The sequence below is a fragment of the Leptonychotes weddellii genome, chromosome X (assembly GCF_054177405.1).
Source record: "Leptonychotes weddellii isolate Sample4059 chromosome X, ASM5417740v2, whole genome shotgun sequence".
Lineage (NCBI taxonomy): Eukaryota > Metazoa > Chordata > Mammalia > Carnivora > Phocidae > Leptonychotes > Leptonychotes weddellii.
Window position 1 is genome coordinate 39199039 of NC_138385.1, and position 23244 is coordinate 39222282.

The 23244-nt window shown below is 41.9% G+C and overlaps 1 protein-coding gene across 1 annotated transcript in view; it reads left to right on the forward strand.

Moving 5' to 3' along the window:
- The window catches only part of TRMT2B (tRNA methyltransferase 2B), a 59131-nt gene that overhangs the window by 2385 nt on the left and 33502 nt on the right, over positions 1–23244 (forward strand). The window contains 6 exon segments of the mRNA XM_081809321.1: positions 6597–6687; positions 6690–6855; positions 7558–7612; positions 10665–10799; positions 11637–11736; positions 12751–12821. Coding sequence (XP_081665447.1) covers positions 6597–6687; positions 6690–6855; positions 7558–7612; positions 10665–10799; positions 11637–11736; positions 12751–12821 — 618 coding nt within the window.

Here is a 23244-nt window from a genome sequence, read left to right on the forward strand (position 1 = left end):
AAAAAAAACCCTAGGGCTCCAAAAAGGGCCGACTTTTACAAAATGTTGCGATTTGAAGACACCACCCTACCCTTCATCTCCCAATCTTCCAAGCCATCATGGATCTGAGCCTATAATTTTGGTTGCGTTAAATCGCAAGCACCCCTGCGATGGGTAGCACTATTCACGCTGTAGTTCAAATTTCTTTGTGATTTTTGAGGCTTATCCAGATCCGCCAATGGGACGGGGAGAAGAGCAGGCGGTGGGCGGGGTCGCTAGGAGGGGAGGAGAGGGGACCTGGTGGGGGGGGAAGGGGGCAATAGGGCGTTGAGTGATTTGGAGGAAGGTGTCTAGAGAAGCGCCCGGTTAGGGTAGGGAGGAGGGCTCCCCGAAACTGGCTGTCCCGGGCAGGCCCGGCTGAGCCGCGCCTGGGAGGAGCCCCGCGTCCCGTCGCGCCTGCCCCGGGCTGGCTGCGTGTGCGTCGGGAGTCGAGCCGCCGCGCGCACCAGGAAGTGACTCTCCCCAGCGGCAGCGATCCAGGCCGGCCGCTGGCTTTTACTTGGCCGCCTCAGGTTTGTAAGAGGATTTATTGGTTGCAAAGGTATGGGGGGTACGTGGAGAACTCGGAAAGCCCGATTGAACCCTTACTTAGAGAAAACTGCTTAGCGAGCCAATCTGCCTGCGGGGCGGGAATTGAGGAGGCCGGCGGAGGTGGGGACGCGCGGACCTGACCTATGCTGGCTGTCCAAGGTTGCGGCCAGCTCTGCGTCCGCCTGTGCTGTGACCTCAGCCCTCCCTTGGCCCAAGTTCAGTGATAGTCTTTCCCACAGACACGGTGGGTAGAACTTGCCCGGAGAAGAGGGGGATGGAGGGGCTGGTGAGGGGGTCTGGTGGGGGAAGGACCTGATGGAGCGTGCATTGCAGTGAGGACTCAGCAGTACACTCTTATGTCCATCACCTCTTGCCAAGAACCGTGTGTGGGGCCAGGCCAGCTGAAGGAAGGATGAACAGAGAGTGTAAGCAGGACCCTTGTCTGTGGGTTAACATTTTGCTCCAAGAAGCTCCTTGGCCCCACACGCATCAAACCTACCACGTAGTCTCAGATTGGAATCTCTGAGCATTTCAGGCAGGTTACCTATTCCAGCCCTAGAGACTTAGTCTTCCTTCCTATCTAGCTCTGGACCCTGAGTCCCTTTCCGATTGATTCCTATAGGAGAAACTGAGCAGATGTCACACACTTTTTTTTTTTTTTTTAAACCCAAGCATTTTTTTAAAACAGGAAAACCTCTGAAAAGAAACTAGTCTTTTCTGTGGGCAGATGCCCCCCTCCCCCCCGACATCAAGAAACAAAGAAACGTAATTCACTTTGACTGGTATTATTATGCTGCCTTGAAAAATATATTTCACTTCAGAAATTACTAAATATGATGAAAGGGTCTTTACCAGGAGCGGTGACCGGTTGGCAATAGTGGGGTCCTATTTTAGACCATACCTGATAATTTGGAGGAAGAAACCTAGATGCACAAGAGCCTACTGCTGGGATACAGGGCAAGTAGAGCACAGTCCTGGTGGCATTCACCAGTGAGAGGACCCACACACTCAAAAAAAGTCTGAATGTTGTGAGATACAGATAGATGTCTTCAGCCCTCAGCTCCCCTGTCCCTCGTCTGCCAACCCCTAAATGGGCCTGCAGCACACCCTCCCCCTGCAGTCTGCCCCCGTTCTGCCCATTCCTTATTTTTTGTCTCTTACCTCTTCACTCATTTCCTCTCTCTGGCTTTTGCTTTTCTTCATATCAAATACATACTTTTGTCTCACTTTAGAAAAATGTTTATCACAGATCACACACTTTTGATAGTATTCATAGGTGGTCCAGGGCAGGCCTTAAGCTCACCACACTCCAGCAGGCACTAATGCAGAATGTTATGAAAGTTCTTTGGTTTGTGTTTTGTGTTACAAGTTTCCCACATAATTTTACTTATCCTAACGGCATTCACAGGCTTTATTACATTTCGCCAGTTTTGCAGGTCAGACACGTCGAGGCATGAAGAAATCAAGTGATGTGCTTTGAATCAGAGCCTAAGGAGGGGCAGTGACACATGTCAAATGCCTACTGTGTTAGGTGCCATCCTGAGCACTTCATATATATGAGCTCCTTTAATTCTTTTTTTTTTTTTTTTAAAGATTTTTCTTTATTTATCAGAGAGAGAGAGAGAGTGAGCACAAGCAGGGGGAGTGGCAGGCAGAGGGAGAAGCAGGCTCCCCGCTGAGCAGGGAGCCCGATGCGGGGCTTGATCCCAGGACCCTGGGATCATGACCTGAGCCGAAGGCAGACGCTTAACCGACTGAGCCACCCAGGCATCCGAGCTTATTTAATTCTTAGCACAGCCTTGAAAGGTAGGTGGTACTAGTCCTATTTTTATAGATGATGACACTGACATTCATAGTGCTTAAGTAACTTGCCCAAAGTCACATAGCTAGTGAGCAGCAGAGCTGAGATTAGAATATGGCTCCAAAGCCCATGTTCTTCTTAATAACTTGCCTTTTTCTGGGAGTTGTGTAGAGGGTGCTATCTATTATCACCTCAACTTTGAGACAGCTTAAATATGTTTTGTTAGAAATTTCTGAAGATCCCCCGCAAATGCTTCCATGTTGACAGTTACTTTCTTTAATATTTTGTAAACACACAAAGTGGTATATGGGCTAAAGACTATAGCACCCATACCAGCATCCTTTAAGTTACACAGTGGTCACAGCATACTAATTTCACAGTAATAAGAGGAAGCCATGGAGGAATCTCTGTTAATAAATCGGTTACATACATTGGAAACGTGTGTGTGTGTGTGTGTGTGTGTGTTCTGAATTAAGGTATGATTTAACATTGGGATGTAATCCAAGGTAGAGGACAAGGGCAAAAAGGTAATTTCACAGCTCATCACTAAGGTGTCCAGCCAAGTCCATTCATGTGTCCTTGGTACCCAAACAAGTTACACAGCAGTGATCAGGCACCATAAAGTAAATAGGCACCAACACTGACTCCTGTGTTGGAGGCAAAGGGATTCCTTCCTCTTTCCAAAGTGAGGCCCTCACCTGTTCTGACTCTTGCAGCTTTTGCCTTATAGTTACTCCTACTTGTCCTTCCCCCCCTTCCACCCTCTGCTCCCTTTTGTCAATATTGCCACCCCCACCCAGTCCTGTACTGTCTTTCAGCATCATGACAATTAACTGAGTTTTCACCAGGTACTGGGCGCTGTGCTCAGAGCTTTACAAACATCAGCTCCATTTAATCTTCTGCTGGGTACTTTTTATTAATTATCCTTTATTTAACTCTTATAACCACTATATGAGGTAGGTACTATTATTATCTCCATTTTACAGATGAAAAAAAAAGGAAAGTCATGGGGAATGATTGACTTGCCAAAGGCCACCTAACTAGTAAGTGGTGGAGTCAGGGGACCACTCAGGTCTGCCTGACTCTAGGGTCTCCACGCCTAAGATCTCAAACCTTCATTTGTACCTCCTGTCTGCCACTTACTACTGCCTTATTTCACTTCTTTCTTTGGCCTCTGACTTACTGGATATGTCAGTGTCTTACCTAAAGGCATCTTCCTTGGCCTCTAAGCTCCATGTTCTCCTGGGTCACCAGCATCTCTTCTTGTTCTCCAGATACTGTCTTTTTCCCAGGTGTAGTCATCGGTCTTTTGCTCTTCTCTTTACTGAAAGCTCCTTTTTTTAAAAAAAATCTTACATCTTGTACTTATAGACACTCAACCAAATCTCTAACCCTGACTTCTCTCATGACTCGTAGTACTGCTTCTCTACTTGTTAGATGTTTCCATTTGGATATTTTCCTTACCATTGCAAACACATGTCTCAAACATGAATTTGCTTTTTTTTTTTTTTTAAGATTTATCTATTTGAGAGAGAGAGAGAGAGAGCTCGTGTGAGCAGGGGGAGGGGCAGAGGGACAGAATCTTCAAGCAGTCTCCCCGCTGAGCACAGAGGCCAACGCAGGGCCTGATCCCATGACCCATGAGATAATGACCTGAACCAAAACCAAGAGTTGGATGCCCAACACAGTGAGCTACCCAGGCACCCCTGAACTTGCTTTTTTTTCCTCTTTTTTATTTTTATTTTTTAATTAAATTCTTGATTTAGAACTGATTTAGAATTAGATTAGAATAATAGAATTTTATTAAATTCTTGATTTAAGTTCTTTATATGTTCAATTTAATTAGTTTCAGGGGTAGAATTTAGTGATTCATCAGTTGCATATAAAACCCAGTGCTCATTACTTCAAGTGCCCTCCTTAATGCCCATCACCCAATTACCTCTTCTCCCTACCCACCTCCCCTCCAGCAACCCTCAGTTTGTTTCCTAGAGTTAAGCATCTCTTATGGTTTGCCTCGCTCTCTATTTTCATCTTATTTTGTTTTTCCTTCCCTTCTGTTCATCTGTTTTGTTTCTTAAATCCCACATATGAGTGAAATCATATGGTATTTGTCTTTCTCAGACTGACTTATTTCACTTAGCATAATACCCTCCAGTTCCATCCACGTCATTGCAAATGTTAACATTTCATTCTTTTTGATGGCTGAGTAGTATTCTGTTGTATATATATACCACTCTTCTTTATCCATTCATCTGTCGATGGACATCTGGGCTCTTTCCATAGTTTGGCTATTGTGGACATTGCTGCTATAAACATTGGGGTGCATGTACCCCTTCGGATCACTGTGTTTGTATCCTTTGGCTAAATACCTAGTAGTGCAATTGCTGGGTCATAGGGTAGCTCTATTTTCAAATTTTTGATGACTCTCCATACTGTTTTCCAGTATGGCTGCATCACTTTGCATTCCCACCAATGGTGTAAGAGGGTTCCCCTTTCTCTGCATCCTCGCCAACATCTGTTGTTTCCTGTGTTGTTAATTTTAGCCATTTGGACTGGTGTGAGGTGGTATCTCATTGTGGTTTTGATTTGTATTTCTCTGATGTGGAGTGATGTTGAGCGTTTTTTCATGTGTCTGTTGGCCATTTGGATGTCTTCTTTGGAAAAATGTCTGTTCATGTCTTCTGCCCATTTCTTTACTGGATTTTTTGGGTGTTGAGTTTGATAAGTTCTTTATAGATTTTGGATACTAGCCCTTTATCTGATAAGACGCTTGCAAATATCTTTTCCCATTCTGTAGGTTGCCTTTTAGTTTTGTTTACTGTTTTCTTAGCTGTGCAAAAGCTTTTTATCTTGGTGATGTCCCAATAGTTCATTTTCTCTTTTGTTTCTCTTGCCTTTGGAGACGTGTCTAGCAAGAAGTTGCTGCAGCCAAGGTCAAAGAGGTTGCTGCCTGTGTTCTCCTCTAGGATTTTGGTGGATTCCTGTCTCACATTTAGGTCTTTCATCCATTTTGAGTTTATTTTTGTATATGGTGTAAGAAAGTGGTCCAGTTTCATTCCTTTGCACGTGGCTGTCCAATTTTCCCATCATTTGTTGAAGAGACTGTCTTATTTTATTTTATTTTTTATTTATTCATTTGAGAGAGAGAGAGAGAGAGCACGAACAAGAGGGAGGATCAGAGGGAGAGGGAGAAGCAGGTTCCCTGCTGAGCAGGGAGCCTGATGCAGGGCTCTATCCCAGGACCCTGGGATCATGACCTGAGCCGAAAGCAGATGCTTAACCAACTGAGCCACCCAGGACCCCCTTGCTGTATCAGTTCTAGCAATTTTTTGGTAGAGTCTTTTGGGTTTTCTACATAGAGTATCATGTTGTTTGGTAAGAGTGACAGTTTGACTACTTCTTTGCTGCTTTGGATGCCTTTTATTTCTTTTTGTTGTCTGATTGCTGAGGCTAGGACTTCTAGTACTATGTTGAACAACAGTGGTGAGAGTGGACATCCCTGTCGTTGAACGTGCTTTTCATTAACCTCCCTATTTCATCTTTATTTCTCTACATAAAGCCTCCATCAGCTCACTGTTGCCTTCATAATAAAGTCCATATTTTATTCAGGCATTAAAGTTCTTCCAGCTCTCACTTTGATGTAACTTTTCAACCTCATTTCCTCTGTTCCCCAAAATGAATTACTGTTTTAGCCAGACTGGTCTAGCCATCTGTTTCAGCTCCCTGCCATCCTTTAAGTCCTGGTGCAAGGCTTACCTGCTCTGGGAAGCTTTTCCTGAGCATTTGTCAGGAACTAAGCACATTGTGTTATTTATTGTCATCTTGTCCTGCATCTGCACTTGATCTTCTCAATTAGATTGTAATCTTGTGTGGCACGGTGTCTTGCACATAGTCTAGCACGTACTAAATAGTAGTTGACTCATTGGTTTTTGGGTGGGAGGGTAGAATATAGAGAGGGACCAGCCATAGAAGTGTATCCAGAGTGTTGAACTCTTCCCTGGAGGACAACGAGTATATTTTCCTCATCTTTTTATTTTGGGAACCTAAGCCAGTACCTGACATGCAGTAATTCAGTTCCATTCAGCAGGCCTGCTTTTACCAAGTGTTGACTCTCTGCCAGGCAGTGTGCTGGGTGCTGAGCTTCTGTAAGGGTTTGTAAATGAATGAAGGGGTTTGGGAGTTGTGCTTCTGTTTCCCAACTTCTGTTTGTTCACCTTTCATGCAGGTGTTTCTGTGGTTGGCAGGGATTAAAAGAAAAGTCCCAATGCATAGCCCGAGATGTTTCCTCTCCAGGGTGGGTCTCCTCCCCAAACCAGGATCACTCCCTGGTGTGCCACTAAGCCTCCGGGTTGGTCACAGCCCTTTCTGGGCTCAGCATGTGAGGGAAACTTCACCGACGTGATACCCAAGAAGTGTCAAAGAGGACAGAAAAGTCAGAAGAAACCAAGCCGTGTTGGACCACTTGATGGTTCCTGGCAGGAAAGGTAAGACCCAGGCGGATATTGTTTCCCATTAGCAAGTCTGAATCTCTGGGTCTCCTAAAATTCTGTATTCCTGTTGTAACTAACGTGGCATTGCAAGGGATCAAGGGGGCGCCTGAGGTAGGATACCCAGGGCAAATTTGAAGACACCTGAAGAATGTTGGTGGAAATGCTTTGTGATGGCAGAAAATATTCTCCTTGCCTCTAAGTATGTTTTTCACAGAAATGAGATATTAAACTGGGACCTTGTCTCTATAAAGGCCCAGGGCAGGTATGCTGAAAACCAGGAATCCAGAGAGCGATCAGATGGCTTACAAATGAATAGTCCCGTTGCAGCCATGCAAACACAAATATACCTCATTTTATGCAACAAATGTATTTTCTAAATCAAATTATATTTTAAAAGCATTAGGGAGGTGAGCTATTTAAAGGAACCCAACAGTGAAGCCTTTTGTAATATGATTAATTACCTCTTGATAAATCTGGATTTTTCTTATATTAAGTTTGCCCATCTGTTCTGCTTTGTTAAGTAGACAGCACCAAAATGGGCTCTTCTCCCAGACTGTATCTCCCCAGGGGCATGAGAGTTAGGTTTTCTGAATAAGTAAAATGCCAGAGAAGATGGTGGCAGGAAGTACTTATGCATAGTAGGTGCTCAGTACATATTTATTTAATGAATGAAGTGCCTGAACTATTTTTTTTAAGGCTGGCTGATGTTGTGACGCCACCCTGGAGGCTGAGCTATGAGGAACAGCTCAAGGTTGGTACCCAGCTTACGTTTTCACTCCCCAGTTCCATCAGGGGGAATGGTGCCAGACTTGTAGGAAGCTTGACTGGACAGCTCTACCCAGATCCCCCAACAGGTGCTTAAAATCAATATGCTAATGAAAAGCTTTTTTCTTTCTTTTTTTTTTTTTTTTAAAGATTTTACTTATTTATATGAGAGAGAGAAAGAGAGCATAAGAGGGGGAGGGTCAGAGGGAGAAGCAGACTCCCTGCTCAGCAGGGAGCCTGATGCAGGACTCAATCCTGGGACTCCAGGATTATGACTTGAGCCAAAGGCAGTCGCTTACCAACTGAGCCACCCAGGTGCCCTGAAAAGTTTTTTTCAAATGTATTTAGTTTTTTATATTAACATATACGGTATTATTAGTTTCAAAGTTAGAATTTAGTGGTTTGTCAGTTGCATACAACACCCAGTGCTCATTACATCACATGCCCTCCTTAATGCCCATCACCCAGTTACTCCATCCCCCCCCACCTCCCCTCCAGCAACCCTCAGTTTGTTTCCTAGAGTTAAGAGTCTCTTATGGTTTGTCTCCCTCTCTGGTTTCGTTCTAATTTTATTTTTCCTTCCCTTCCCCTCTGTTCATCTGTTTTGTTTCTTAAATCCCACATATGAGTGAAATCATATGGTATTTGTCTTTCTCCGACTGACTTACTTCGCTTTGCATAATACCCTCCAGTTCCATCCACATCATTGCAAATGGCAAGATTTCATTCTTTTTGGTGGCTGAGTAATATGAATCTGAAATTTTAATATAATATGAATTTAATGTAATATGAATCTGAAACTTTACACCTGTTACATCTTCCAAACTCTGGAGACATACCGGGAAATGCCTGTTTCTCCCTTGCTTTTTTGTTATTCTCTGTATGTGTGAATAGCAAGTACTCTTGCTGCTTTATACATAGCTGCACTTTCCAACTCAGTAGCCACTAGCTACATGTGGCTATTTGATTTTAAATACAGTCAATTCTGCTGTAATGCTTGTTTTAAAAACATAAATTTGTTCCAAGGAATTGATAGATTAAGGAACCAATTTGAACATAATGCAAATTTCACGTTGGCTTAGGAGTGATTTTTTTTTTTGTCCGCAAGAAACACCAGATGAAAGAAGCAAACTGTACCCAGCAGAACCGAGCTACATAAGAATGCATAAAATGAACACGCACACGTGCCTCAAGCATTTACGGGTTCCCGCAGTTCACTGAGTGTGGTATGAGCCACGCTCATCCATGTCTGCTGCTAGATCTTTCTGTATGTGACACATAACCCTCCTTTCACCACTTCAGGATCATTCCCAAGTGGACAGCCACTTCCACAAGCAAACTTCAGGTCTTTGTCAGGGTAAAGTGCCATCCTTATTGTAGTATCTATCTATAAATTTCTTAACCTTTTATTTATTTATTTATTTTTTGGGGGGGGGATGAGGTGGGATTCCCTCTTTTTTTTTTTTTTTAAGATTTTATTTATTTATTCATGAGAGATAGAGAGAGAGAGAGAGAGAGGCAGAGGCAGAGGGAGAAGCAGGCTCCCCGCGGAGCAGGGAGCCCGATGCGGGACTCGATCCCAGGGCCCTGGGATCATGACCTGAGCTGAAGGCAGACGCTTAACCGACTGAGCCACCCAGGTGTCCCGTTAACCTTTTATTTTTTTTAATTTTTAATTTTTTATTATTTTTTAAGATTTATTCATTTGAGAGAGAGCACGCAAGCAGCAGGAGGGGCAGCGAAGGGGAAGCAGGCTCCCCACTGGGCAGGCAACCTGATGCAGGACTCGATCCCAGGGCCCTGATGCAGGGCTCAATCCCAGGACCCTGAGATCATGACCCGAGCTGCTTAACCAACTGAGCCACCCAGGCGCCCCATTTCTTAACCAGTGAATGTGGAAAACTGTATTACCCTTTTTGTTAGGTTCCTATCCTTTCTATATGTGATACTATAAAGTTTTGGAATGTGTGTGCCTAACCCCATTTTTCCCATGAGCCCTGTGATTTTTTTTTTTTTTAATTTTAATTCCATGGGGCGCTTGGGTGGCTCAGTCGGTTAAGCATCTGCCTTGGGCTCAGGTCATGATCCCTGGGTCCTGGGATCGAGTTCTGCATCGGGCTCCCTGCTCCGCGGGAAGCCTGCTTTTCCCTCTCCCACTCCCCCTGCTTGTGTTCTTTCTCTCGCTGTGTCTTTCTCTGTCAAATAAATAAAATCTTTAACAAAAAAAATAAAATAAAATAAATTTTAATTCCAGTATAGTTAACATACAATATTAAATTAGTTTCCAGTGTACAGTATAGTGAGTCAACAATTCTATATATTAGTGCTCATCAAGATAAGTGTACTCTTAATGCCCTGTGATTTCTTTCATGTGATTTTGCATAGCATAGTGTAGAAATGCGTATGTACTGATACAGCAGAGGCAACTAACTATATATATTAACTAAAGTTAAATGAGATTAAAAAATCAGTTCCTGGGGCGCCTGGGTGGCTCAGTCGTTAAGCGTCTGCCTTTGGCTCAGGTCATGATCCCAGGGTCCTGGGATCGAGCCCCGAGTTGGGCTCCCTGCTCAGTGGGAAGCCTGCTTCTCCCTCTCCCACTCCCCCTGCTTGTGTTCCCTCTCTTGCTGTGTCTCTCTCTGTCAAATAAATAAATAAAATCTTTAAAAAAAAATTCAGTTCCTCTGTCACATGAGCCTCATTTCAAGTGCTCATTAGCCACATGTGGCTAGTGGTTACCATATTATATGGCATATAATACCAACATAAAACATTTCCATTATCACAGCACTGACCTATAGCTTGGGTGTTCAATCTGAAAGATCGGTTAAAATGAAGAGCTTACATAAGAGCTCACTTTTGACCTTTCTCCCAATACCTTCTTAGGTCTATTGCTGTCCCATCATTACGGGTTCCTTATCTGCTAAGACCATGACCCAAGAATCTGTGGGACAGCCTTCTCTTTTCCTCTTTGTTTTCCATTTTTTGAGGTAATACTGCATAAGTCTCTTTGTTTCATTACATATATTCTTTTGCAGGTGAAATTTGAAGCTCAGAAGAGAATTTTATGGAGACTAGAGTCTTACCTCCAAAAGCTCAATGGAGTCAGTGTGACAACATCTGCACCCAGAGCTGAGGGGCTCTCTTGTCTTCTCCATCCTATTATACCCTCTGTAAGCCACTACTTCCCTATCCTTTATCTACTAAGTCCCCTTAATAGCTAATAATATCAGCCAGTACCTACTGGGCACTTTCTGGAGACCAGGCCCTGTGCTAAGTGATTGCATGCATCATTGTCTAGCACATTGTCTGTGCTAAGTGATTAGCATGCATCATCATTGACTGTTTATAGTCACCCTGAGGGGTAGGCACTATCGTTTTACAGATGAAGATGTTGAGGTTCAGAGAGATTAAGTAATTTGCCCAAGGACACACATTTAGAAAGTGCCAGAGCTGAGGTTCACACTCAGGTCTATTTGATGCAAAGCTCACTTTCTCAACCACTACGGTATTACCTCTGTAGAAAGATTTCAGACTTTGGAAACCGAATGAGGCCTCAGAGAGGCAGAATTTAATTTATGGCAGAGGTTGGCAAACTATGGCCCTTAGGCCGTATCTGTCACCCACCCCTGCTTTTTTGTAAAGTTTTATTGGAACACAGCTGAGCTTGCTTGTTTATGGATTGTCCCTGGCTGCTTTTGCACTGCATGGCAGAGTTAAGTAGTTGTGACAAGGACCATATGACTTGCAAAGCCTAAAATAACTTGTTATCTGGCTCTTTACTGAGAAAGTTCGCTGATCCCTGCTTCACAGCAAGATTGAAACTCCTTTCCACTGTGGAGTGCCTGTGGAGTGTCTTGACCTCAGCTATGGACTTTCACAAATGCCATACCTTCCAAGAAAGTGCCATTTATTTGTCCTTATCCAGAGAACATTCTTACGTTCCTTTTATTGCTGTTCTCTTTGGTTTCATTTGTCCTATTGTGCTTCTCCTGCCCTGCCTTCTCCAGCCTGTCATCAATGGCTACCGAAATAAGTCCACCTTCTCTGTGAACCGAGGTCCAGATGGCAATCCGAAGACTGTGGGGTACTACCTGGGAACTTGGAGAGGTCAGTTGAAGGCCATGACTAGTAGAAATAGCAAACTAAGGGCTGAGAGGAGAAGGAAGGTATAGGAACAGTGTCGGGGGAGAGGGGTAGAGAGGAGTGGAAAATATGGCAGCCTTGAAGAAGTCTTTGATGCAGAATGTGATCACAAAGTTAATTTTGGATGCTTTTTGGTGGGTAGTCATTGTCACATAGCACGAGGAATCACAACTTTCACCCTTTCTTCCTCGAAAAGTCATATGCCTGAGCCCCAGGTAGCACTTAGTAAATGTTAATGTTGCGGCCACTGCCCACGCACCATTGTCGTCATCATCATTTTATGCTCCTTTTCTGTACTGGGAGAAGTCTCCTCTTTATTAGAGAGTCGCCTTTTCTATTTCATATCTCCATATCCCTGAAAACTAGACTTGCTGTGATAAATCTGCCTTAAAGTGATTGGTAGAGGAGGTGAGTGGTGGTAAGGGAGTTCACAGTGGTGTATTTCTGAGACTTAATCCCAGTACCCATTCTCAGATTCCATTCCTGAACTTTGCATTTGCCCATTTTCAATAAATCCACTTGAAAAACCATCATTTTATATTAGTCACACTGTTTAATACCCATATGCCCCAAACTACAGTTCATCAGGGCAGGCACTTGGCTTCCCCCCCCCCCCCCCCCGTGTGCTGAATTAAATGAGTATATGACGTTAGTGTTCTATTATTCAGTAACAAAAACAAAACCCATTACATTTTATTTCCCTCTTAAAATCTGAACAGAAAGCAGATCTTGTCATATTGGTGCATTTGAGGCATGAGAGAAAATATTGCAGGCTAGCTCTATGCTCTGTTAAGAATCAGCTTCGAAATGGCTAGACCAGGAAACAGGTTTTCTCTGAAAAATGGCCTTGAGCTTGAATTAGGTACTTCTTCAAATCTGAGTATGCCTCTCTGAAGGAAGGTATTTGAATGGCCAGACATTTCTAAATAACCTTTCATCAAGAAAACCATATAAAGCAAATTCGTTTTCTTTCTTTAGACAGAAGCATCGTCTGTGTATGGTCTAACCATCTGAAAAACATCCCTGAGAAACACAATCAAGTGGCACAGGTAATGAGAAACAAGGGCTGGTTGAAGATAACCCTAGACATTGCAGTCTGTAATAGTAGTGTCCCTGACATTTTAATAATAGAGCGGCCCCTGGTGCTATAGGGGAGGAGGGGCTCTGTTCTGAAAGCATACCTTGTAACACGGAGAGAACATTGCTGGTGTTTCATTTCAGGGACGGTGGAGAGCAGGAGAGAGAACTTCATCCATTATTGCCCATGTCAGGCATCCAAGGAATTTAATAGGAAGGAAGTATTAGGAAAAAGAGGTACCGGTGAGGGCAGTCTAACAGGTGACAAGTGTCTGAACTATTTGGAAGGCTAGTGTTTTCGGCAGAACAGAACTGAGAAGTATCATGGGAGATGTAAGTGGTAAGGCATCTACGTCATGAGGTTGGCCTGTAAGACATTTTTATATCCTTCTTTCTTCATGCACCTACTATTTATTGAGTGCCTGCTATGTGTTGGGCACTGTGCCAGGTGCTGGGGATCCAATGATGACTCGAATAGGCATGGTCCCTGCCCTTGTGGAACTTAAGAAAACAAGTCAAAAGCCTTGCTCATGAGGACTGAACAGCACTCGCAACTGACACTCTTGTTCCCTGTTGGTTCTTACCAGCACCCACCCTCCTAATGATTTAAGTTCCTGACACTTGGGTGGTGCCTTCTAATAGGACACATCCTGACCTCTAGGATTTCGCTGTTAGGATGCAGCTTCCTTTGTAGAATTGTTCTCCAGAAGTCTTCCTACATGGGCCTCATCAGTTTCTTCTCCCATTCTCTTCAGTGACTTCTCTAAACCCTTACCTCTCCTCAATTCCCTACCCCATCACTTCTACTCTTGCCCTTAGCAGATGATTGTACCTCATTCTTCCCTGAAAAGTTAAGGGTATCACATGAGAACCCTCTGAGCTTGTTCTCCTAACATCTACCAATTCCACTGAAATCTTATCCCTCCTTTCCTCCTATTTCAGTGAAAGAGGCGGTTGGTCTTCCAACCTTCCTATCCTTCCTTGAAACACCATGTTGGACTCATCTCCTCCCTCCTTTAGATCTTTGCTTCTTCATTACATACCCTCTTTCTCCTGTTTCTGTACCTCCTTCCCTATGACCCCTATCGGCTCTTTTCTTTAAGTTCATAAACATTAAATATCTCCCATTAAAAAAAAACTCATGGTTCTTCTGCCCTTAACACCCCATAGAAATTGATCTTGTCAAAGTCATCAGTGATTCTATTTTGCCAAATCCAATGGAAACTTTCCCTAACTTACTCAACTTTTCTCTGCCTTTGACACCACTTATTTTTCTTATTTCCTTCCTTGAAACATTTTCTTTGTTTGCTTTCTGTGATTCCTTTCTCTGATGGTTTTCCTCCTATCTTGCTGGCCACTTCTAAGTCTTTCCCATGGGATCTCTTTCTCCTCTCCTTTCCTACTATAAGTGTTGGTATCCGCCAGGACTCTGTCCTTGACCTTCTTTTCAGATACATTCATGGGAGATTGCACCCAAGTGTAGTTGGTGACTGGAATGACCACCTACAAATTGATAACTCCTAAACTTATATTTGCATTCTGGTTCCCTCTTGAGCTTTAGGAGGTACATTTCTAAAAGGCTATTGAACTTCTTCACTTAACTGGCCTACAGATTCAAATCAGCACTGCCCTAGATCAGAGTTTCTCAGCTTCTGCCCTACTGACATTTTGGGTTGGATCATTTTTTGTTGTGTGGAGCTGTTAGGTGCATTATAGGACTTTAGCAGCATCCCTGGCCTCTACCCACTACGTGCCATTAGTCGTGACAATCAGAACTGTCTCCAGATGTCTCTTGGGGGGGCACAGTTGCCTCCAGTTGAGAAACACTGCCCTAAACCAAATTTATCCTCTTCCCTTTCAGAATATGCTTCTTTTTTCTCACCTTAGTAAATGGTAGCACCATGTACTAGAGACATGTCATCCTAGACTCCTCTGTCTTAATCCCCACCTTCCTCCTCAGCCACATCTAATCAGTCTCCAAGTCCTGTCAGTTTTCCTTCCTAAAAATACCTTGACTCCCCCTCTTCTATTTCCACCACCATTACCACCACCACCATCACTCAATTCCAAGCTACCATCTTCTCTTGCCTAAACTATTGCAGTAACCTCCAAACTGGTTTCACTAGTTCCAACCCCTTACCTTGGTTTATTCTCTACACTGCATGCAGCCAGAGGTGTCCTTAAAATGCAGATAAAATCATACCACAATCTTGCTTAAAATTCTTCAGTAGTTACCCAGTAGCTTTTAGAATAAAGCTTAAATTTGTTATCTTTGCACTGACAGATCTTCATGAGAAGGTCCCTAGCTTCATCTTCTGCCGCATCCTCACCTGCTTTCCTCTTTCCGTTCGTATGGAACTCAAGTTATCCTACTGAGCTATCTCACTCCTGCCTGAGGCTGTCCTTTCTCCACAGTGCCCTCACTCTTCTCCCCTTGGCTTCTACTTATGTTCAAAGATTCATTTCAAACATTAGATCCTGTAGAAAACCTTATCTGATGCCTCCGTCTGATTAGGGAGTCCCCCTTTCTGTACTCTAGTCTAATCTCCCATTGCTTATCTCCTGTTGTTGCATTTGTTACACCATATTGCATTGTTGTGCATTGATTGGTGCTTCCCACATGAGACTGGGAGGTAGCAGCTGGATATTATTTAATTTTGTAGCCCAGCACTTAGCATAGATTCATACACATAGTGGTGCTCATCAAATGTTTGGTGAATGGATACCTCTTTGCAATATTTACCCAAGTTTCCAGCCCTTCCAGCTTCTATTGGGCAAATTGTTTACCCTACACATCTATCCAGAGGAATTCCTTTTCCCTGCAAAATTTGTACTGGGACCTAAGATCCAATCCAGTAGGTACTCAAATATAGGCCAGATGCTGACTGTAATAAAAATAATACCTTATGTATAGCCCTAGGTTGTTTTCACTTAATACCTTCATTTCTCTTTCCCTGTTCCTGGTAGTGACAGTCCATTCCATTACGATGATAGGATAACCCTAGTTTGCCCTGATTTGAGGTTTAAATATCTACTCTTGAGTCTTGAGTCAAAATATGAATTTTATGGGAGGTGACAGCCAGAGCACCAAGACCTAAGAAGCAGTCTATAAATAAAATACTATCAAAAAATACAAGTACATAGTTTTAAAAGTCAAATAGTAGTAATAGGTTAGTAAGGAAAAGTGATGTTTCTCTATCCTACCCTTCCTTGCTCTTGAGTCTTGCTTTCTAGAAACCACAGCATTTATTTTAGCTATTTCTTCTGATGTTCTGTATTTCTAAATAGTACATTATTCTGATGTATTTTGCTTTATCCAAGTTACATATTATTTGTTGACTTCCAGTTATGGCATATAAGAATTTCTCTCCCTTACTTTGTTTTTCTTCCCAAACTACCCTTCTTCTATTTTTATAGCACAATTCTTGGTTAAATTAATATTTAGTGTTTCTATTGTTATGACTATGTAGATATTCATTCCTGAGCCAAGTACATGTACTAAGATTTTATTTTCCTTTATTGTACAAATTTTCCTTTCATTTTATATTGTGAAAAATTGCAAACATATAAAAGTAAAGAATGGTATAACGAACCCCATATACCCATTCCCCAGCTTCAAAAACTATCAGTAGGTGTCCAATCTTATTTTATCTATACTCTCACCCACCCCACATTCCACCAACACATTTGGATTAGTTTGAGGCAAATTCCAGACATTATATCACATAAAATGTGAAACTTCAGTGTGAGTTCTAAAAGAAAGAACTTAATTTTTTAAACATAACTTCATACCATTATTACATACAGAAATAAACATTTATCCCATAATATCAAATATCCAGTAAATATTCAGGTTTGACACCGATGTATCACATAAATGGTTCGAGTTTTATAGGTGGTTTGTTCAAATCAGGATTCAAACAAGGTATGCACATTGCATTTGATTAACATGTCTCTTCATTCTCTTTTAATTTGTAGGTACCCTTCCCTCTTAATTTTTTTGTCCTTGCAATTTATTTTTTGAAGAAACTGGTTGGTTTTCCTGTGGAAATTCTTATTCTGGATTTTGCTGATTGAATTCTCATGATGTCATTTAATGTTCTTCCTCTGTCACCTGTATTTCCTATAAACTGGTAGATCTAGATGACTAGATTCAGATTTAACTTGAGGTGAGAATATTTTTAACGTGTATATGTCTGATGGGCTCTTTTTCGGTGATGTTAAGATTGAATTGTGGATTCAGTGTCATCAGCCTGATCCACTCATTAAAAAATTTCCTGTCAGGTTTTCACCTAATGGTTTTCGCAGTCATTGGTGATCATTACCTAGTCTATCATGTCTTCATTTGTTAATTAGAATTCTTCTAAAAATAACTTTTCCTTATCAGCTATTTGGTTACCCTGATGTACTGATACAATCAAGACAGGGTAAATCCTTGGTTCTTTCACCTTCTTCAAAAGATGATCAGTTAAATTTGTTTGTTTCAGTATCATGAAATCATGGATTTTTTTTAAAAGAGTTTCTTTATTTTGAGAGAGACAGCAAGAGAGCACAAGTTGGGGGTGGGGGGAAGAACAGAGGGAGAGGGAGAAGCAGACTCCCCACTGAGCAGGGAGCCTGACATGGGGCTCCATCCCAGGACCCTGGGATCATGACCTGAGCCGAAGGCAGACGCTTAACTCACTGAGCCACCCAGGTGCCCCGAAATCATGGATTTTTAACATACTTGATATGTTTTAGTCCACTGAATTTACTATTATTTTTTGGTACTCAAATTGTTCTGTTTATAGCCACTTGGAACTGCTTTAAGTTGTCTCAGCCCTAGGATGGCCCTAGTAGTTCCGGAATGATAAGGTATTTCTAGCACATCTAGTCTTTTCTGCCTGAGACTGGGAATCAACCATTTCTTCAAGGAATCCTTGTCTCTTTTAGTGGGAAATGGTATTTGGAAGCACAGTATGGGTGCTAGGGGTGCTTACTTATACTGGGTTGGTAATACTTCAAGCCCTTTCTAGTGGACAGAGCCAGGGAATATTTTCTTAAAGAGAAAATATTAGTTCAGAGTGATATATTAAAATCAAATTTGGAATGATAGAACTTTTACTGAAATCCTTTAATTTTTATATTTTTATCTTTTGTCTTACAATGAAAATTTGAGTCCTGACATTAACATAATTATTTATTCTATTCTACTATATATGTATATATATATATATCCTACTATATATATTATAATTTCAGAACATGAGTACCAATATTATTACCAACAACTGATAACTGAAAAGAGCTCAAGATTTATATCCAATTCCTTTTTGTCACATTATTGTGCCTCTTAAATACTACCTGTCTTTGTGGTTAAGCCACTAACTTGGAGTGCCTGGGTGGCTTGTAGGTTAAATATCCCACTCTTGATTTTGGCTCAGGTCATGATCTCACCGTCCTGATATCAAGCCCCATGTTGGAACTGCCCCAAGCGCAGAGTCTGCTTGAGATTCTCTCCCTTTCCCTCTGCCCCTCCCCCCTACTCGCACTCTCTCTCTCTCTCTAAATAAAATCTTTTTTTAAGACTAACTTGATACTTGATGCACAGGTTCTTTTTTACTTTTTTATTTTGCTTCCTTTTAAATTTTAGGGATTGAGTTTTTTCATTTTGATTAAATTTTGTTTTATGATTTTGTAAAGTATTTACATGGTTCCAAAGTCAAATCTACAAAATAAAGGTACCTTTATAGAGGTCTAGCTTTTATCTCTGTCCCTTCTACCCAGTTCCCTCCCTCCTTCTATAAGTAACAAGTTTTGTTTTTGCTTATTTTTTTTTAAAAATAAGCTTTTCTTAGCTAAAAGGTAGCTTAATATGGACCCTGTTCTGCACCCATTTTTTTAAAACAATTTTTAAAGGTTTTATTTATTTATTTATTTTAAAGATTTTGTTTATTTATATGTCAGAGAGAGAGAGAGCACAAGCAGGAGGAACGGCAGAAGGAGAGGGAGAAGCAGGCTCCCCACTGAGCAGGGAGCCCGATGCGGGATTTGATCCCAGGACCCTGGGATCACGTCCTGAGCCGAAGGCAGACACTTAACCGACTGAGCGACCCAGGTGTCCTTTTAAGATTTTATTTTTAAGTAATCTCTATATCCGATGTGGGGCTCAAACTCACAACCCTGAGATCAAGGGTTGTACCTTCTATTGACTGAGCCAGCCAGGCGCCCCTGCACCTGATTTTTTTCATGTAATATTGCACTTCATTTTTTAAAAAGATTTTATTTTTTTTATTTGAGAGAGAGTGAGCGAGAGAGAGTGAGGGAGAGAGAGAGCGCGGGAGAGCACGAGCGGGGGGAGGGGCAGAGGGAGAGGGAGAAGCAGACTCTCCGCTGCTGAGCAGGGTGCCCAGTGCAGGGCTCGATCCCAGAACTCTGGGATCATGACCTGAGCCTAAGGCAGAGGCTTAACCGACTGAGCCACCCAGGTGCCCCTGCACTTCATTTTTTTTTTTTATAGTTGCATAGTCCTATTCAGTGTGATGGATTTTTATAACTTTTTATTGGCATGGATAATTACCTCATTTTTCCATTGGTTTAGTTTTCTATGAACCTATTGCTAATTTTTTTCCCCAAGTACTCAAAGAGCTCTGTCAAACATTTATCTGCCTTCTCCATATGCTCAACAACTTGAGTTCCGTTTTTTCCCTGAAGACCTTTTTCTTGGAATCTTCCATCCTAGGCTCTCAGGGTCTTTTGCATGGCTATTATCCCAGAACTCCTTTTGCTACTCTCCTGTCTTCCTTTTTCCTGTCTTTCCTTTCCCATTTGCCTGGAGTATAACCTCCATTAGATTCCTGAGGAAGTGTGCCTGGAGGTAAAGTTTAAGTCTTTTCATGTCTATAAATGTATTTTCTTTCCTGACATATGACTGAAACTTCTTCTAGATTTCTAGATTTGGGTTTGAATAATTTGCCTTTATAAATTTGAAGATATGGTTTTGTCATCTGGCCACCAGTGTTGTGTGAGTCTAAATGCTACTTTAAGTCCTGATCCTTTGTGGGTAATTTCTCTCCTCTTTTTCTCTAGAAGCTTTATCTCTTTATCTCTGAAACTTAATGACCCAGTGGGCCTTTTTTTTTTTTCCATTCATTGTGGTGGGTACAAATTAGGACTTGCCAATCTGGAAGCTAATACTTTCAGATGTGGGAAAGTTTCCTGTATTATTTCTTACCTCCTTTCCCCCATTTTCTATATTTTCCTTATATCTCCTATTATTTGAATTTAGGACCTCATGGATTGAGTCTAATCTGCTGCTCATTCCTCTTCTATTTTCTATCTCTGCCCTTTTGTTTTCCTTTCCGTGAAATTTTTTTGATATAAAAGCCAATATCTTAGGGGCGCCTGGGTGGCTCAGTCGGTTAAGCGTCTGCCTTCGGCTCAGGTCATGATCCTAGGGTCCTGGGATCGAACTCCACATCGGGCTCCTTGCTCAACAGGGAGCCTGCTTCTCTCTCTCCCTCTGCTGCTCCCCCTGCTTGTGTGCTCTCTCTCTGTCAAATAAATAAAATCTTAAAAAGAAAAAGCCAACATCTATATTGAAATTTTTTGCTGTCCTACCTTTAAATTTCAAAAGATTTTTCTTGTTCTCTGATCCTTTTGTATAACATCTTGTTCTTTTTTTTAGTAATATAAGTAATGTAGTGTGTGTGTGTGTGTTTGTGTGCATGTGTGTATGTATTTTTTCTGTTCTTTGAATTGTCTGTTCCTTCAGGAATTTTTTTCCTGTTTTGGTCATTGTCTTTCACAGAGGAGACTTTAACCAAACAGCTGTTTATACTTGACTGATTATTCATATTTAAGAGTGAGGCCTTAAAAACCTGATTGGCAGTTCAGCTTGAGTGTGTTTGTTGATTCTTGGCTTTATGGCTGGTGATTATGTAATATGTTTGTCTCAGGTGATCTTTACCCTGGAGCTATTCAGTTTCTTGAGTGAATTATCTCCCAAGTTTCCTGCCTGGCTGCTGGCCTTTTAGAATTGAAGCATGGGAAAGGGGTGGGATTCCTACCATTTAGAATGCAGGCTTACATGGACTCTTCCTATTTCCACACCTCTGTCACTCTAACAGTGTCTGGTATCTCCAAATTCAGTGCTTTTGTGGGTTCATTTTCTCCTGAGAAAAAGATCTCCAGTCTCTTGCTACAGGAAGATGGATGTTCTTGCTAAGATGAGGATATTTACCAGTTTTGTGTCTAGACTTTCAATTACACCCTCTTTTTAAAAAAGATTTTATTTATTTATTTGAGAGAAATTGAGAGTGCACAGAGGGAAAAGAAGAGGGAGAGGGACAAGCAGACTCCATGCTGAGCACGAAGCCCCATACAGGGCTCCATCTCAGACCCTGAGATCATGACCTGAGCCGAAATCAGGAGTCTGAGGCTCAACCGACTGAGCCACCCAGGCTCCCCCACACCCCTTTTTAAGCCTTGTGCCTTACTGGCACCTTCAGGTTTGAGCCTTCCCAGGGTTGTATGGAGCAGATAAGCCTTATATCTCATCAGGTCCCCCTTTATAGGCAATCTGGATGTAGTTTCCTTCATCTTGCTTCAGTTATCACTTCAGTCTGCTTTCCATCTTCTATGACTTTAGTTTTGCTCTTGTCTATCATTATCTTTGTTCTCCCTTTCATTTATTAATTCAACAAGTGCTATTGAGTACCTACAAGTGCCAGGCACTACTCTTCTTGGTGCTTAGGATGCAATAATGAAGGAAATATCCCTTCCCTTGTATAAACTTACATTTTAGTCAGGGAGATAGATTTTTAAAAAACATAATAAAGTAAATTATATGGTATGTTTGAAGGTGATAAGTGTCGCTATGGTATGAATGTTTGTGTCACCCCAAATATCATACGTTGAAATCCTAACACCCAAGGTGATAGTACTAGGAGGTGGGGCCTTTAGGAGGTGATTAGGTCATGAGGGCAGAGCCCTCATGATTGGGATTAGTGCCCTTATGAAAGAGACTCCAGAGAGCTAGCTTGTCCTTTCCTCCATGGGAAGTTACAATGAAAAGATGGTTGCCAGGGAGGAAACAGATTTTTGTTAATTTTTTAATTTTTTTAAATTTAAATTAATTAACATATAGTGTAATATTAGTTTCAGAGGTAGAGTTCAGTGATTCATCAGTCTTATATAATACCCAGTGCTCATTACATCAAGTGCCCTCCTTAACGTCTGTCACCCAGTTACCCCATTCCCCGACCCCCCTCCCCTCTAGCAGCCCTCAGTTTGTTTCCTATGATTAAGAGTCTCATGGTTTGTCTCCCTCTCTGGTTTCATCTTGTTTCATTTTTCCCTCCTTTTCCCTATGCTCCTCTGTTTTGTTTCTTAAATTCCATATATGAGTGAGATCATATGGTAATTGTCTTTCTCTGATTGACTTATTTCGCTTAGCATAATACCCTCTAGTTCCATCCACGTTGTTGCAAATGGCAAGATTTCATTCTTTTTGATGACTAATATTCCATTGTATATATATAACCACATCTTCTTTATCCATTCATTTGTTGATGGACATCTGGGCTCTTTCCATAGTTTGGCTATTGTGGACATTGTTGCTGTAAACATTGGGGTGCAGGTGCCCCATCTGATCACTACATTTGTATCTTTGGGGTAAATACCTAGTAGTGTAGTTGCTGGGTCATAGGGTAGCTCTATTTTCAACTTGTTTTTTAAGATTTTATTTATTTATTTGAGAGAGAGAGAGAATGAGCAGTGGGGAGGGGCAGAGGGAGAGAGAGAGAGAGAGAGAGAGAGAAGCAGACTCCCTGCTGAGCAGGGCATCCGATGTGGGGCTCGATCCCAGGACTTGGAGATCAAGACCTGAGCTGAAGGCACGTGCTTAACTGACTGCACCACCCAGGTGCCCCTATTTTCAACTTTTTGAGGAACCTCCATACTGTTTTCCAGAGTGGCTGCACCAGCTTACATTCCCACCAACAGTGTAAGAGGGTTCTCCTTTCTCCACATCCTTGTCAACATCTGTCCTTTATTGACTTGTTAATTTTAGCCATTCTGACTGGGGTGAGGTGGTATCTCATTGTGGTTTTGATTTGTATTTCTCTGATGCAGAGTGATGTTGAGCATTTTTTCATGTGTCTGTTGGCCATTTGGATGTCTTCTTTGGAAAAATGTCTGTTCATGTCTTCTGCCCATTTCTTGATTGGATTATTTGTTCTTTGGGTGTTGAGTTTGATAAGTTCTTTATAGATTTTGGATAGTAGCCCTTTATCTGATATGTCATTTGCAAATATCTTCTCCCATTCTGTCGGTTGTCTTTTGATTTTGTTGACTGTTTCCTTTGCTGTGCAAAAGCTTTTTATCTTGATGAGGTCCCAATAGTTCATTTTTTGC